Source organism: Zalophus californianus, chromosome 7 (genome assembly GCF_009762305.2).
Source record: "Zalophus californianus isolate mZalCal1 chromosome 7, mZalCal1.pri.v2, whole genome shotgun sequence".
NCBI lineage: Eukaryota > Metazoa > Chordata > Mammalia > Carnivora > Otariidae > Zalophus > Zalophus californianus.
The window spans coordinates 104,194,533-104,212,397 of NC_045601.1; the positions used below are offsets into that span (position 1 = coordinate 104,194,533).

The 17,865-nt window shown below is 40.4% G+C and overlaps 1 protein-coding gene across 2 annotated transcripts in view; it reads right to left on the reverse strand.

The window, feature by feature from the left end:
- The window catches only part of MEP1A (meprin A subunit alpha), a 39,647-nt gene extending 36,500 nt beyond the window's left edge, over positions 1-3,147 (reverse strand). For both annotated transcript variants that reach the window (XM_027602737.1, XM_027602735.1), the window contains exons 1-3: positions 3,070-3,147; positions 2,959-2,983; positions 2,823-2,873 (exon numbers count right to left, since the gene is read on the reverse strand). In XM_027602737.1, the coding sequence (XP_027458538.1) occupies positions 2,823-2,873; positions 2,959-2,983; positions 3,070-3,138 (145 nt within the window). In that variant the 5' untranslated portion in view covers positions 3,139-3,147. The remainder of the gene's footprint in view (positions 1-2,822; positions 2,874-2,958; positions 2,984-3,069) is intronic.
- Between the last annotated feature and the right edge of the window lie 14,718 nt (positions 3,148-17,865).

Below are 17,865 nucleotides of genomic sequence, written 5' to 3' on the forward strand. Positions count from 1 at the left end.
GTACATATGCACACTCTCTCTAAAGAATAAAAATTTAAAAAAAAATAAGCCTCAGGAGATTCTCTAACCAATTTGCTCAGGCAGCATATACTTATTAAGCACTTAATGTGTGCTAGACTTCATTCTACATGCGAGGGATATAGCAGAGAATAAAACAAAGCCCTCAGGGAGGTGACATTCTTGACTGGGGAGGGAGGAGAGACAAACACATAAATGTTGAGTAGCAGATGGTATAACGAGAAATAATAATAATAAAAGAACAGTAGGGGAGAAAAGTGGTGAGGGGTAGGGGGTTTGATATTTTATAAAGGGCGGTCAAGGAAGGCCTCCCTGAGGAGGTGGCATTGAAGCAGAAATCTGATGGAGTGGGGAATAAAGGAAGAGTATGGAGGGCAAAGGCAACAGCAAATAGAAATGAGGCAAGGGGCGCCTGGGTGGCTCAGCTGGTTAAGCGTCTGCTTTCAGCTCAGATCATGATCCCATGGTACCCGCTAAGCAGGGAGCCTGCTTCTCTCTCTCTCTCATTCTCTCTAATAAATAAATAAATAAAATCCTGAAAAAAGAAAAAAAAAGAGGCAGGAAAGCCTTGATGTCTTAGAGCAGCTTTCCAAACTTTAGCAAGAGAATCTCCTGAGGGCTTGTTAAACCCAGACAGCTGAGCCCCACCCTCAGGATTTCTCAGTCAGCAAGTCTGGGGCAAGGCTCAAGAATTTTCACTTCTAACAAGTTCTCGGGTGATGCTGATGTTGCTGGTGGGGGGACCACACCCTGAGACTCACCTCTGTAGAGGAATAGCTAGGGGGTCAGGGTGGCTGGAGAACCCAAGAAAGTAGGAGGAAGAGCAGTAAGAAGTGAGATTAGATGGCTGGCCAGGGTCAACTCATCTCAAACTTTAATGTGCAGGGAATCAGCTGGGGTCAGTCAACATGGAGGTGCTGATTCTGTAGGTCTGAGATGAGACTGAAGATGCTGCATTTCTAGAAAACTCTTAGGTGGTATAGGTGATACTGGCCTGTGGAACACACCTTGGGAATCAAGGTTCTAGGGCTTTTGTTCTGTGTTGGACGAGATGTCAATCAGTACTGGCCAGTGTTGAAAGACGAAGGTTGGATAAGAGAAGTAACATGGCCTGAATCCTATCAGAAGGAGAGTTCTGTCCACTCTGAGGAATAGCCTGTGCGGGGTGAGGGCTGAAAGACAAGAGCAGTTACAAGGCTGAAAGAACCTGGCCAGACCAGATGGCTTGGAGAGGAACAGGAAAAGAGAAAGTGTTGAGAAGTCGCAACCCATGATATAATTTGATGGTAGACCTAATAGTATTTGCTGATAGATGGTGTGTACCTTGAGAGAAAGATAAGACTCAGAAGTTCTGAGCCTCCAGATCTAGAAGGGGGGAATTGCTTTTACTGAAATGAGAAGACTGAAAGCAACAAATCTTGGGGTAGAAGGTTAAATTGTGAGGCATGGAGAGAAGACAGGGGAAAAGGTGACAATTCCCTCTCTGTGATTTTTCCTGAACAGTTTTTGTGATATAGGATCTGGCTCTGTGGCCAACCCTAACAATCCTGGTAGCTGGGTTGGAATGACCTAAAAGAGAGAAAAAAACCCACATGGTAAAATTTCTTCATCGGAGTCACAGCTCAGAGGGAGTGGTGGAGAAGAAGCATAAACAATGATTCTAAGGTAAAAGAATTCTTTGGTCTAGACAAATTAGGATGAGATCGTAAATCTCATTCTAGTCCCAGCCCTGCTTTAAACTACAGCAGATTCTCTCGAGTCCATATACCTTGATTGCCTGACACTAAGGAGAGATAATTTGATGCCTGGCTCTGAAGTCTTGGGGCCCATTCACCCATTTACCTTGCCAAACTATTTCTATAAAACCATTTCAGGATTTTCCAATTATGTATCAATGAGTCTGCCTTCCCTGTAAATGAGAAAAAGCCACAGAAGTTCATCCCTTAGGTATGGGTCTTTTCAGTTGTGTAGGCTTCAAATAGCACTGAGCCCAGCCATCTGGGCAGGTCACGCCAACAACAAGGAAATTCCTGTCCCTTCCTGCAAAATGATAACTGTCCTTACTCTACTGCAGTATTTGACAAATAAACATGCAATTGATAGTAAAGCTTTTGTAGACCGTAAGCTGTTTAAGATCATGAATATCTCTGCTGCTTGCCAATCCTAACCAAAGATACCCAGAATGTAAAGGCTTCTCCCTCATTTTAGAAGCAGGATAAGAGAGAGAAAAGAGATGATAACCCAGCTTCTCTCTCCTCTCAGTAATGGACCAGACTGATGGAGTTCCTCAAGAAAAATGTTTGTAGACAAGACATTGAAATGGAAACATCTTTACACTCTTCCCTATGTCCTGAGCAAACAGGTGTTAATGAATATGATGCACCAGTAGAAAGGCTAGGGTTTTCCCCCCACTAAATGTAACCTTAGGCATATACTACACATGTATACATACATATATATACATGTGTATATGTAGCAAGTGGAATAATCATCCACTTTTCTTTCACTTTTTTTCAAAATGGAAACAAGAAAACTGACATTTTTATAAACAAAAATCATGTGATGTATTTCTAGATCCATGGAGTACTCACTAGTTCCTCTAGAAAATTTGGTATAACCATCATTCTCTTTCCACATTTCCATTTTTCAGAAACTCTATAAATTCTAATGAATCTATCTAACCAACAGATATTTCTCCCCTAAAGTTACCCAGTACCCTATCATGAAAGCAGGAGCTTTACAGCAATTGTAGCATAAGATTTAAAATTATTTCAAAGCATTAATAAGGCAGAAATTGAACCCACCTAAGTTGATTTCTGAAATATCCTTCTGTTCATGAAACTCTTCATCATGTACTGTTAAAAGTAGGAAAAAAATTGTTACTGATCTTGCTGAACAAAAGAAAGTTCAGAAACACTCTGCGTTTCAACTGATTCTTACCATTTCTTTCAGAGAGATGCTTAATCTGAAAGAAAATAAACATACAGAAAATACATAACATATACTAGAATTAATATTTCTAAATATCCAGAAAAGCAGAACTCTACTTACTGATACAGCTGCTATGTGGGCAAAAAACAAGATGAAAGAGAGAACACAAGTGGATTTCGTCCAAACCATTGTTGCGAATGAACAGACTTACCAAAGACACATTGTGATAAATACCTTTCGGACCTTGCCCTGGCTGTCATCTTAGAAACTTTGACCCTCACATATGTACCGTGGCGTTAAAAAAAGTAACCAAAGAAAATGTCATTAATGCTTTTAAGGACAGATACCAAGTTTAACATAAAATGTCAAGCTCCCCAGACCTGGGAAATGTTTGAAAAGGTTAATACTGACACAAGCATATAAAAATCGGTAACATTTCTATACACCAGCCATAGCATTCCTCTACAGCAACAAAAACTGTTCATATAACAGATATAAGATCCATTTCACAGTAGAAATAAAAATAATCTATAAAATAACCATAAAGTACTTAAATCTAATAAAGAATGAATAAACATTTTATGGAAATATTTTAAGGCAATTATCAAAGGACATAAAAAAGAAAAAATATATCAGTTCAAATAACAATGAAGTGCCACCTCAAGCTCAGCTTGTCATAAATGAAGAAGGCTGGCCATACCAAGTGTCAACAAGAATGTGAGGAAACAGGAAATCTTACATACTGCTGGTAGACCAGCAATCTGACGCTATCTCATAAGTTGAAATGTGCATAGTTTATAAGTTAAAAAGTCCACTTCCAGATATATAGCCCAAAGAAATATACACATATGTACACAAAGTACATATGTATGCACATATAACATTCATTGTGGTATTTTTTTGTAATAGGAAAGAACTAGAAAAATGTATTCATACTGGAAGAAAAAATGGGGTATATTCAGCCATGCACAGATAAATGTTCAACAATCAGTTCTCAGAGTGAACAAGACTTTATGTGTAGTGTTTGCTGATTTCTAGGGTGTGAATACCCCCACTGCGGTCAATTTCAAGCTACCAACATTATGTTACTGAATGCAGTACTGGAGAGAGGTACTGCATGTATTTATACACCCTCCAACTCTTGCATACAAGAGGTATGAGACTCTTTGGTGTCAGAGCACTCTTCAAGGTCCAGGGCTTGCCTAGCTCCACCTCAGACCTACTGTGGGGGCAGATGGGCCAGTCCTGTGGTCAGAAGAGCACTTGCTGTCAGAAAAGCGTTTCCCAATGCAGAACGTGGAACTTCCTGAGCTATAAAACTGGAGGCATGACAGCCAGGGGCCAGCCTCGGATGGACTGAGGAAATCTGTGATGGCTTCCTTTCCACTATAGCCACAGACCAGGAGGTTGTAAGATGGTGTAGAGAGCATCTCCCACACTCACCAACCACGGGAAGCCACCAGTGTTCTCCAAAAGAACCTGAACTTGCCCAGCAGCTAACATGGCTTACGTCAGCCAATACAATCTTAATGATTAAAAAATGGGTGGGGATGGACTTGATAAACATCAACTTCATAAGAATAATTGGCTCTGAGCATATGGGAGGAAAAGCCAGGAGACTTTTACTTCTTAAATATAATTAAAGGACTTAATATCTGTTCATTCTGGAGCCAGGAAGTAGGGGTTTAGGGCTTCGCCATTTTGTTTTCTAAAGAAAAGGGCAACACTCTTGCCTTGGTACGCCTCTTACTAAATCTCAGATGTTAGTTCTTCAAAGAGGCAGTCGTGGGGCTGTTGAATTCTCTCCTTTTCCCTGCCCCCTGATATGCTTTTATCTTTCCCTTCCTTCTTAAACTTACCTAAATGATATACTGTAACAACAGCTTTGGAGTCAGATGGACAGGAATTTAAATCCCACTTCTGCCACTGATTAGCTGGGCCATTTTGAGCACCTGCTCTCCTTGTGTAAATTGGACAGTGGTGCCTACTTAATGGGATTAGTGTAAGGATTCAATGAGATAACCTGCATAAAGCACAGGTTCCAGAGACATAGGAAGTGTGCGGGCAACTATAGCTCTTTCTATCCACACACACTGCCTTCTGGCAAAAGACAGGCAAGAAGAACACAGTGCTCAGCACACTTCTTGCTCAGCCAAACGTCCACTGATTGGGATCATAGGTCTTCAAAAGACATAACCTGCCCCAGGTGATTTTCTTTTTTATGATCTTGACTCTGGGTGTTAATTAGTTACCAGTTATTTGCAATCCTAGGCACTTTATGTCCCGGGGTGTCCAATGAACAAGGCTGGAGTCTTAAGTCCTGGGTTTGAAGAGTTTATGGCTTTGCAATTCCAAGATAGATTAGGCACTCCCCGGGGCAAGGGCCATGTTTTATTTTCTGTACCTGTCCCAGTGTCTAGGACACAGTGGGCACTTAGTAATCATGCTGGATGAAATACAGTAAACTATAATTTTCTTTGAAGCTATTAGATATTGTGGTTTGCTTTGATCTCAGGACATTTTACAAACTGACCAACTGAGGAAGTAGTATGAAGACTGGAAGAGAGAAGTCACTGGCAGGTGGGCAAAGGAAAGCCCTTTCCTGTTGTCAGGCAGGCTCCAGCCTCATAAAAGCTGAGGCCAGGACCCCGTCCAGACTGGCAAAGTCCTATCCCTCCAGGCTCTTCTCAGGGATGTTCTCTGCCCTCTGCTTTGTCCCCTTGCCATTTTCTGTTTCACTCACATGGCTTGCCCTGAACAGACTGTCAGACCACCAGTTAACCTCTGACACAACCGCCTTTGCTGTTCCTCCGGGTGATCAACATTTAACAGGAGCTCAAAGGCATTTAGAGCAAGAGTTGGCAAACTTTTTCTAAAGAGGGTTAAAGAGTAAATATTTTAGGCTTTGTGGGTCATACGGTCCTTGTAGCAACCATTCAACTCTACTGTTGGAGCAGGAGAGCAGCCGTAGATAATAATATAAAGGAATGAGCATGGCTGCATTCCAATGAAACTTTATTTACAAAAACAGATAAAGGGCCACAGTTTGCTGACTCCTGGGTTTTAGAGAACGGACACCCTAGATGGCAGAGATTGGGATAACAATTATAACGGAAGTAGTGGCAGCTGCAACTGACATGTACATAGTTTTTCCTGTGGGCCAGACACTGCTCTGAAGATTTAAAGTGTAATCACACATTTAGTCCTCACAACAATTCTACTAGCAGGCACTACTATTATGCTCGCTTTAAAGATTAAAAAACTGACACAGAAAGATTAAGAAACGTGCCCAAAGCCACAAAACTCCTGGCAATGCTCCTAGAATACCACCTGAGAGGCAGCCTTCTCTACCTACAACTGGCCCCAGCAGCCCAGGGGTGAGGCCTCTGACACCAAGCTCCAACATGGAGGCCCCATATTCCATAGCATCCATCTCCAGCCATTTACTAAGAAGACTCAGCCCATAGGAAAACAGTTCTCAAGCTATATAGCGTCTTTCAACATCCCCTGGAAAGTGTGTTAAAGTACAGATTCCTGGGCCTGGAATTTGGAAATTCTAATTCAGGTCAGGGCTGAGAGCCAGGAATCTACATTTTCAATAAACATCCTCATGATTCCCGTGCAGGTAGTCTATGGAATACACTGTGATAAACAGGGCTCTAGGGAGTTGATGTTAACCAGATGCTTCCACTCTGTGCTTAGTAGTTAGCTTACCCCCAGTTCCTTTTTTATAAGAAAATCAAAAGATTGTAGCAGCCTCCAGTTTCCTAGTGGGGACATATAAGACATTAAGAGTTAGAAAGATCTTCAGTACAGAAATCCACTTCAGAACACCTCCAGGAACAGCCTCTCTGGGGACCAGCTTGAAAACTCACATTTTTAATAAGCATGAGGGTGAATCCTACATGGAAAATGGGAGACCCACTGACCTTTACAGGCAACTCCATTTTGCACTGCACCAAGACCAATTCTAGCGGCCTCCATTGGAAAGCCAAGCAGAGACTTCCTAGTGTCCTGGGCACTGAGATCCCTGATAAGGTCCTCTCCATGTCCAGGTGGGCATTCAGTGGGTTTGGCTTCAGCTTTTCTTCCTTTATAGGACCTAAAGAACATCTGGTCACCCATATTTCATGCTGTGGGGAATAATCAGACAAGAGGCTTACTTCATTGTTTGCCAATTCTTTTCCCACTTACTGAGCTCTCATAGACTACTTGCCATTGAAACAGACTCAGCAGAGAGCTACAGGATTGCCTCCTGATTTTAGGAAAAGTCTATAACCTCTGCTAATTACAAGGGTCATCACTGCCCAAGAGGCCAAGTTCGGCATCTGAGAGGAAGACCAAACACATGGGAACTGTTGAGTAAAGGGAAGACACAGTTGGGAATGGGCTTTCCTTTGAAAGGAAATGTGATTCTAAAGAGAAAGAGGTCCAGCTGCTTTCTACTGTGAAATGTCAAAACCAAAACAACTGAGCAATAAGTTTGATGTCTTTTATCCAAGGGAAAACAGTCCACAGATTGGGGGAGCACTATGCCTCATAAGCAGTGGAGTGCTCTTCCCAAGGGATTTTTGGCAAGAACGAGTTTTATAAAGCATTAGAAGCAGCAACACAGAAACAGGGCATGATCAACTGGGGTGGCATATCTGACCTTATTTAGAAAGATCAGGAGCAAGGAAATAAGTATAGAGCCCCGAGTTGGCTTGGCGTTTGGGGATTGGCTGACTGGATACACTGCATTTCTGGTCAAGGGGAGCACTTAAAGGATCACAGAAGTTCGGTTTACTGATGTGGCACCCTGAACAAGAGTGGCTCCATCTAGCCTTGGAAATTTATTTCAACACTACTGTCCCTGAAGTTAGGGTACAAAGAAGCAAGCTTAAATTGCAAAAGGGACATTTAATTATTAGCTACAAAGACCTTCCTGGTCATCTGAGGATTCTTGGACTCTTAAGCATTTTAAGGACTGAGACAGTTTAGTCATAGAGAATAATGCCAAAGCTACAGGCTGGGGTGAGGCAAGCACCAACAGATGAAATTCTTCAGAGAGAGATGATGTTGGAGAAAGAATAGGTGGGGCTTGGTTTGGGGATTTTTCTTTGTCCTGGGAGAAGTCATTCAGTTTTGAGGTCATTTAATGGAAGCAAGATGATGGTAAGTCACACGTGTAACTTGATCCAGAGAACAAGAAAGCTAACCCTCTTAGAAAACAAATGGGAATTTGCAGCAGATTTTTTCATGCAAGTGGCCAGCAGCTCTGTTTAGGACCAGCTGCATTACCTGACACCTTAATAGAAATCTGAATTAGCACAGGGGGAAGGTAATGGGAGGGTTTGTGTGGGGACATTATTGGAAATTCTGAGGGTCATTAGTCAAAGTAAGTAGACTAGCTGAGAATATGAGCAGGTCTGCTCACATTCATAGGCTGAATCAAATTTGTAAACATAAATTCATCTTCTAATCACCAATGATGAGAGCAGGAAGACTACCGTGGCAGCCACTTTGCAAAACACACATGAGAACAGCTCTGCACAAACATGCAAGCAAGTTGCCAGTCACTGACGGCCTGTGAATGGATGGACTAAGTGATTCCACATAATAGGAAAGGAAGAACGTTAGCCACCCCTTGGGTTTTTCAGTTGAATTTCTGGGAAGAGCAGTTTGCTAACTGCCTACAAAGTTTCCTACCTTGAATGCCATTTCTTCTTATCTAAATAATATGATAATAACCAGATGACCTATTAGGCACCGATGACCAGGCAGGCCTTGTGTAAGATGCTTTACATAAGCCATTTCATTAAATTCTCATAACAATCTCATAAGGTAAGAATTACTGTCCTCATTTTACAAGACTAAGCTCAGAGAGGTTGTGTATGGTACCCAGAACCTGAAAACTATCAAAATGAGTTTAATGATGTGGTTCTTTTTCCAGGGCAGTCTCCCTTCTCAGTTGATTAGCTAGACTGCCATATTGTGTTCATTCATTCATTTGTTCATCCACGCATTCGTCCACACATTTTTTTCTTGAGCACATCCTTTGTGCCAGACATCATGTTAGGCATTGGGAGAATAGCCATGAATCAGACAGACACTCTCCTTGCCTTCATGGAGCTTAGATAGAGGTGAACATCATGGGAGAGTCAAACATCCCTCAACATGTTAGTAGATCCCAAAGTAAAGATGGATCAGAGGTAAATAGATGAACAAATTGTGATGTATTCATAAATCACAATAGACTTCTAATAGAATAAAATAGAATGCACAATAAAATACTGTCACTGTGGAATACTACTGAGCAATAAACAAAAACACTTGGACTACTGGCACATACAGCAACATGGATAAATCTCAAAAGCATTATGCTAGGCTCTCAAAGTCAGATACAAGACCATATGCTGTATGATTCCACTTATATCAAACACTGGAAAAGGCACAACTATAGTAACAGAATCCAATTCGGCAGTTGCCAGGGACCAAAGGGTGGGAGTAGAAGGAGACTGACTATCAAGAACAAAAAGAAACTTGTGAGCTAATGAAAATATTCTGTATCCTGTGCTGGTGGTCACGTAACCGTGTAAACTGTCAAAAACCAAGGGATCGTACGCTTAAAATTGGTAGATTTTATTGTATGTAAATTATATCTCAATAAAGTAGACTTAAAAAAATCAGGAACTCTGGGGTCCACATCCCACCTCTTCCACGAATGTACTGGATAACATTGGGCAAAATACTCAATCTATGTTTTGGTTTATTCTTTTATAATATGGGGCTAGTGAGACTTGTTCTGCCTCTTTTATTACTATGTCAAGAGAATTTTAAATATGGAGAAATGTTTTCCCATGTATCAAATGCTTTGTAAAGATGTACTTTAACTGTTATTGTTTCTGCACTGAGGACTATGCTATCTCCATATCAGAGGCCTAGAATGAGTTTAATTTCATAGGTTTCATAACAGCTTGGGTTTTGATCTTGTAAGAAGGGCAGCTTCTGAGGCTCAGATAGGGTTTCATGGTCCTGGGTCCACATGTTTTAGAGAAGACCCAACCATCTGCTTTGGATTTGGACCATCAAGTGGCTGAACAAATGGAAACAACATGTTCTGAAGCTTTTTCCCAATCACCACACATCCCTACATGATTAACAAGTCCATGTCCCCTGTCTGGCCGGATGAGAGACAAATGCCGAGGGTGGATCCATGGATCCTGGTCACAAAACCAAATAAGCAACTGATGGCTGGCTGTATGTTTAGAAAAACTCTTGATTCTTATCCATAAGATAAAGTAAATCCTTATCCAGGGATTTATCTCTTTACTGCCAGCTATTTTCCTGAAGAAACAGAAATGTTTTATTCTCAATTCTGAAAGCAATACTCATACTACTCATTTTTATTTTATTTTATTTCATTTATTTTTCGGTTTAATATGTGACTGATTATTTTGCAATTCCATGCACTAAGAAGGAACATGAGTAGCACAGAAATCCAGCTTGATACAGTAACCATCCAGCTGGTATTTGACCCACTTACCAAAACCCACTTGAGTCCATGGTGGACGCCAAGGAGAAAATCAAGAAAAATATTGCACATTTTTGTCCTCAAGGCCCTTAAGTTTAGCTTTTCATGGGAGTTCAGCCTTTTCATTTACTAGGTCAGGAAAAAAATGTAATAACATGCCCATTATGGAGTATTTAATATTTAAAATTTAAAAATACATTAAAAAGAAAAACATTACCACAAATCCCACTTTTTAAAAAAACACTTATATATGTATATTTTATAACATAAATTTTTATTCACTTAAATTTTGACTATCAGGTCTTTCAAGGAAACAGTGAGTTAGTATGTCATCTATTTTTTTCTAAATTACCGTTCTTGAGAACGTTTATTGGTGCTCAGTCTTCCCTCAACAGGCTCCCACCAATGCACTGCCCCATCAAAAAAAACTGGGGGCCCTCAAATGCCTCAGCTTTTTAAAAAATAATGTTTATTAAGTTTTCTTATAAACTTAATTTGTAGTTATAAACTTAATTAGTAGTTTATTTTATAAATTTAGTAGTTATTCAATATAAAAAAACTCAAAAACACCGTAGGAAAATGTTAACTTTAATCCCACTACCCAAAATAATCATTGTCAGCATCCTGGTATATGTCTTAGAATTTTCTCCATGCTTTTTTTTTTCATACAAATGCTAGTTATATTACATTCATAGCCTGCCTTATATATGTTTACCCATGTCAGTAGATATTCTTTAACAACATGCTTTTCAGGGGCTACATATAATTCCACTGAATGGATATACTGGAGTTAACTTACCAAGTCTGTGTTGTGGATATAGAGGTTATTTTCAGTTGATTTTGCTTATCACAGTCAATGCTACAGTAAATAACTTTGCATTTGCAATTGTATGTACTTTAGGTTATTGCCTTAGAACAAATTCCAATAAGTGGAATTGTGAATCAAATGTATTAAGCTGTTTTGTTTTTTTAAAGGAATGTAATTTTAAAATGATCTCTAATTTCCCCACCTTCTGAGAGCATGTCACAAAGGGGAAGGTGGTTTGAAGTCCTTTAGCCAAAGATCCTAAGAATGCAGAATTAACTCTTTAAGAGGGACACAGGATAGGACTTTTTAAGGCAGCATAGGGAGATTCTGAACTCACCTCCTCCTGTAGACACACTGAATCTACAACTACATATGGATCAAGTCCCTCTGAAAAAGACTTAAAAACTAGCAGAACAAAAAGGGCTACCTCCAGATGGGTAGGAGTGACAGAGACACGGTCTCACCTAAAACCCCACCCACAGTGTGGCAACCCACAGTCAGGAGGGGTCTCACAAATTCAGAGCTTCTCCCTAAGAACTGAGGGGTTCATGCCCCACATCAGACACCCCAACCCTTGGGACCTGCAGTAGAGGGATGAGTCCCACAAAATATCTGACTCTGAAAACCAACGGAGGCTCGCGCTCAGGAGACACATTTCTTAAAGGGTTTGTGCACAGACTCACTCACTGCAGAGACAGGTGCAAAAGCAGCACTTTTGACAGGCACCCAGACGACATGTGAAGGAGATCCATTTGCGGATCTTAAAGCATCTTCCAGAGGAGTAGAGATCTGCTGATACTCTCTGCAGGGATGGGGCACTGCCAGGAATCATTTTTGTGTTGTCCCTCTGTCTTGATAGTGCCAGTGGACGTGCGCTAGCCCTGCGTTCTCCCACAACCTTGGTCAAGGTGGTGGGCATGTGCAGCCCACACAGGGGATGCTCCTTGATTGCCTGGCTCTGGTGGTAAAGGTGCTTGTGTTCCTGGGTCCCAAGGGACTGTAACTGTAATTAGAGAGATAGTTTTTGTGAGGCTAATAACCCCAGAGCACTACATAAGCAGCAGACTAAAAATATATCCCCTTTTCTCTGAAAAAGGCCTCTATACTTGTCTTAGAGCTTCAGCCTAAGAGGTAGAATTCAGGTTCTCCAGATACCTAGAGGTCATGGAGGAACTCTCAGGGAAAACAGGCTGGGAAATGCCATGTCTGTGCTCTCCCTTGGCCTTGCTCCAGCTCCCGGTATCTTCTAGAAAGGAGCTTTTCACCCAGGGATGCCCCCAGAGCTCTGGTCTGGAGGCCAGCAGAGGTTACTACTGCAGTCCCACAGGACTGTATGTATTTGCATACTTTATTTTTTTATTTAATTTAATTTTATTATGTTATGTTAGTCACCATTCATTACATCATTAGTTTTTTATTTCATTTTATTATGTTATGTTAATCCCCATACATTACATCATTAGTTTTTGCTGTACTGTTCCATGATTCATTGTTTGCATATAACACCCAGTGCTCCATTCAATACATGCCCTTTATTTATTCTTTTATTATGTTATGTTAATCACCATACATTACATCATTAGTTTTTGCTGTAGTGTTCCATGATTCATTGTTTGCATATAACACCCAGTGCTCCATGCAGAAACGTGCCCTCTTTAATAACCCATCACCAGACTAACCCATCCCAATGCTCTGGGGGCATCCTCGGGTGAAAAGCTCCTTTCTAGGAGATACCAGGAGCTGTAGCAAGGCCAAGGGAGAGCACAAACATGGCATTTCCCAGCCTGTATTCCCTGAGAGCTCCTCCATGACCTCTAGATATCTAGAAACTCAACCCCCTCCCCTCTAGAACCGTCAGTTTGTTTTTCAGAGTCTATCGTCTCTCATGGTTCATCTCCCCCTCCAATTTCCCCCTCTTCATTCTTCCCCTCCTGCTCTTTTCTTCTTCTTTTTTTTTTTAAACATATAATGTATTATTAGTTTCAGAGGTACAGATCTGTGATTCAACAGTCTTGCACAATTCACAGCACTCGCCATAGCACATAACCTCCCCAATGTCTATCACCCAGCCACCCCATCCCTCTCACCCCCACCACTCCAGCAACGCTCAGTTTGTTTCCTGAGATTAAGAATTCCTCATATCAGTGAGGTCATATGATACATGTCTTTCTCTGATTGACTTATTTAGCTCAGCATAATACCCTCCAGTTCCATCCACATCATTGCAAATGGCAAGATTTCATTTTTTGATGGCTGTATAATATTCCATTGTGTATATATACCACCTCTTCTTTATCCATTCATCTATCGATGGACATCTTGGTCTTTCCACAGTTTGGCTATTGTAGACATTGCTGCTATAAACATTGGGGTGCATGTACCCCTTCAGATCCCTACATTTGTATCTTTGTGGTAAATACCCAGTAGTGCAATTGCTGGATCATATGGTAGCTCTATTTTCAACTTTTTGAGGAACATTCATACTGTTTTCCAGAGGGGTTGCACCAATTTGCATTCCCACCAACAGTGTAGGAGGGTTCCCCTTTCTCTGCATCCCCGCCAACATTTGTCGTTTCCTGACTTGTTAATTTTAGCCATTCTGACTGGTGTGAGGTGATATCTGACTGGTGTGACGTTTTGATTTGGATTTCCCTGATGTCGAGCGATGTTGAGCACTTTTTCATGGGTCTGTTGGCCATTTGGACGTCTTCTTTGGAAAAATGTCTGTTCATGTCTTCTGCCCATTTCTTGATTGGATCATTTGTTCTTTGGGTGTTGAGTTTAAGAAGTTCTTCATCGATTTTGGATACTAGCCCTTTATCTGATATGTCATTTGCAAATATCTTCTCCCATTCTGTCAGTTGTCTTTTGGTTTTGTTGACTGTTTCTTTTGCTGTGCAAAAGGTTTTTATCTTGATGAGGTCCCAATAGTTCATTTTTGCTCTTGCTTCCCTTGCCTTTGGCGATGTTTCTAGGAAGAAGTTGCTGCGGATGACATCGAAGAGGTTGCTGCCTGTGTTCTCCTTTAGGATTTTAATGGACTCTTGTCTCACATTTAGGTCTTCCAACCATTTTGAGTCTATTTTTGTGTGTGGTGTAAGGAAATGGTCCAGTTTCATTCTTCTGCATGTGGCTTTCCAATTTTCCCAACACCATTTATTGAAGAGACTGTCTGTTTTCCATTGGACGTTCTTTCCTGCTGTCGAAGATTAGTTGACCATAGAGTTGAGGGTCCATTTCTGGGCTCTCTGTTCTGTTCCATTGATCTATGTGTCTGTTTTTGTGTCAGTACCATAATGCCTTGATGATGACAGCTTTGTAATAGAGCTTGAAGTCCAGGATTGTGATGCCACCAGCTTTGCATTTCTTTTTCAACATTCCTCTGGCTATTCAAGGTCTTTTCTGGTTCCATACAAATATTAGGATTATTTGTTCCATTTCTTTGCAAAAAGTGGATGGTATTTTGATGGGGATTGCATTGAATGTGTAGATTGCTCTAGGTAGCATTGACATCTTCACAATATTTGTTCTTCCAATCTGTGAGCATGGAACGTTTTTCCATTTCTTTGTGTCTTCCTCAATTTCTTTCATGAGTATTTTATAGTTTTCTGAGTACAGATTCTTTGCCTCTTTGGTTAGATTTATTCCTAGGTATCCCTAATGGTTTTAGTGCAATTGTAAATGGGATCGACTCCTTGATTTCTCTTTCTTCTGTCTTGTTGTTGGTGTATAGGAATGCCACTGATTTCTGTGCATTGATTTTATATCCTGCCACTTTACTGAATTCCTGTATGAGTTCTAGCAGTTTTGGGGTAGAGTCTTTCGGATTTTCCACATAAAGTATCATATCATCTGCAAAGAGTGAGAGTCTGACTTCCTCTTTGCCGATTTGGATGCCTTTGATTTCTTTTTGTTGTCTGATTGCTGTGGCTAGGACTTCTAATACTATGTTGAATAGCAGTGGTGAGAGTGGACATCCCTGCCACGTTCCTGACCTTAGGGGGAAAGCTCTCAGTTTTTCCCCATTGAGAATGATATTCACAGTGGATTTTTCATAGATGGCTTTTATGATATTGAGGTATGTACCCTCCATTCCTATACTCTGAAGAGTTTTGATCAAGAAAGGATGCTGTACTTTGTCAAATGATTTTTCTGCATCTATTGAGAGGATCATATGGTTCTCGTTCTTTCTTTTATTAATATATTGTATCACAGTGATTGATTTGTGGATGTTGAACCAACCTTGCAGCCCAGGGGTAAATCCCACTTGGTCATGGTGAATAATCCTTTTGATGTACTGTTGGATCCTATTGGCTAGTATTTTGGTGAGAATTTTTGCCTTCATGTTCATCAAGGATATTGGTCTGTAATTCTTTTTGATGGGGTCTTTGTCTGGTTTTGGGATCAAGGTAATGCTGGCCTCATGAAATGAGTTCGGAAGTTTTCCTTCCATTTCTATTTTTTGGAACAGTTTCAGGAGATCAGGTATTAATTCTTCTTTAAATGTTTGGTAGAATTCCCCTGGGAAGCCATCTGTCCCTGGGCTTTTGTTTGTTGGGAGATTTTTGATGACTGCTTCAATTTCCTTGGTGGTTATAGGTCTGTTCAGGTTTTCTATTTCTTCCTGGTTCAATTTTGGTAGTTGATACATCTCTAGGAATGCATCCATTTCTTTCAGATTATCTAATTTGCTGACATATACTAGCTCATAATATGTTCTTATAATTGTTTGTCTTTCTTTGGTGTTGGTTGTGATCTCTCCTCTTTCATTCATGATTTTGTTGATTTGGGTCATTTCTCTTTTCTTTTTGATAAGTCTGGCCAGGGGTTTATCAATCTTGTTAATTCTTTCAAAGAACCAGCTCCTAGTTTCATTGATCTGTTCTACTGTTCTTTTGGATTCTATTTCATTGATTTCTGCTCTGATCTTTATTATTTCTCTTCTCCTGCTGGGTTTAGGCTTTATTTGCTGTTCTTTCTCCAGCTCCTTTAGGAGTAGGGTTAGGTTGTGTATTTGAGACCTTTCTTGTTTCTTGTTTCTTGTATTGCTATATACTTTCCTCTCAGGACTGTCTTTGCTGTATCCCAAAGATTTTGAAAAGTTGTGTTTTCATTTTCATTTGTCTCTATGAATTTTTTTAATTCTTCTTTAATTTCCTGGTTGACCCATTCATTCCTTAGTAGGATGCTCTTTAGCCTCCATGTATTTGAGTTCTTTCCGACTTTCCTCTTGTGATTGAGTTCTAGTTTCAAAGCATTGTGGTCTGAAAATATGCAAGGAATGATCCCAATCTTGTGGTACCGGTTGAGACCTGATTTGTGACCTAAGATGTGATCTATTCTGGAGAATGTTTCATGGGCACTAGAGAAGAATGTGTATTCTGTTGCTTTGAGATGGAATGTTCTGAATATATCTGCGAAGTCCATTTGGCCCAGTGTGTCATTTAAAGTCTTTATTTCCTTGTTGATCTTTTGCTTAGATGATCTGTCCATTTCAGTGAGGGGGGTGTTAAAGTCCCCCACTATTATTGTATTGTTGTCGATGTGTTTCTTTGCTTTTGTTATTAATTGCCTTATATAATTGGCTGCTCCCATGATAGGGGCATAGATATTTACAATTGTTAGATCTTCTTGTTGGATAGACTGTTTAAGTATGATATAGTGTCCTTCCTCATCTCTTATTACAGTCTTTCATTTAAAATCTAATTTGTCTGATATAAGGATTGCCACCACAGTTTTCTTTTGGTGTCCATTAGCATGGTAAATTGTTTTCCACCCTTCACTTTCAATCTGGGGGTGTCTTTGGGTCTAGAATGAGTCTTTTGCAGACAGCATATCGATGGGTCTTGTTTTTTTATCCAATCTGACAGCCTGTGTCTTTTGATTGGGGCATTTAGCCTATTTACATTCAGGGCAACTATCAAAAGATATGAATTTAGTGCCATTGTATTGCCTGTAGAGGTGACTGTTACTGTATATTGTCTGTGTTCCTTTCTGGTCTATGTTGCTTTTAGGCTCTCTCTTTGCTTAGAAGACCCCTTTCAAGATTTCTTGTAGGGCTGGTTTTGTGTTTGCAAATTCCTTTAGTTTTTGTTTGTCCTGGAAGCTTTTTATCTCTCCTTCTATTTTCAAGGCAGCCTAGCTGTATATAGTATTCTTGGCTGCATATTTTTCTCATTTAGTGCTCTGAATATATCATGCCAGTCCTTTCTGGCCTGCCAGGTCTCTATGGATAGGTCTGTTGCCAATCTAATGTTTCTACCATTGTAGGTTACATATCTCTTCTCCCAAGCTGCTTTCAGGATTTTCTCTTTGTCTCTGAGACTCATAAGTTTTACTATTAGATATCGGGGTGTTGACCTATTTGTATTGATTTTGAGAGGGGTTCTCTGTGCCTCCTGGATTTTGATGCCTGTTTCCTTCCCCACATTAGGGAAGTTCTTTTGCTATAATTTGCTCCAATATACCTTCTGCCCCTCTTTCACTTTCTTCTTCTTCGGGGTTCCCAATTATTCTAATGTTGTTTTGTATTATGGTGTCACTTCTTATCTCTCGAATTCTGCCCTCGTGATCCAGTAGTTGCTTATCTCTCTTT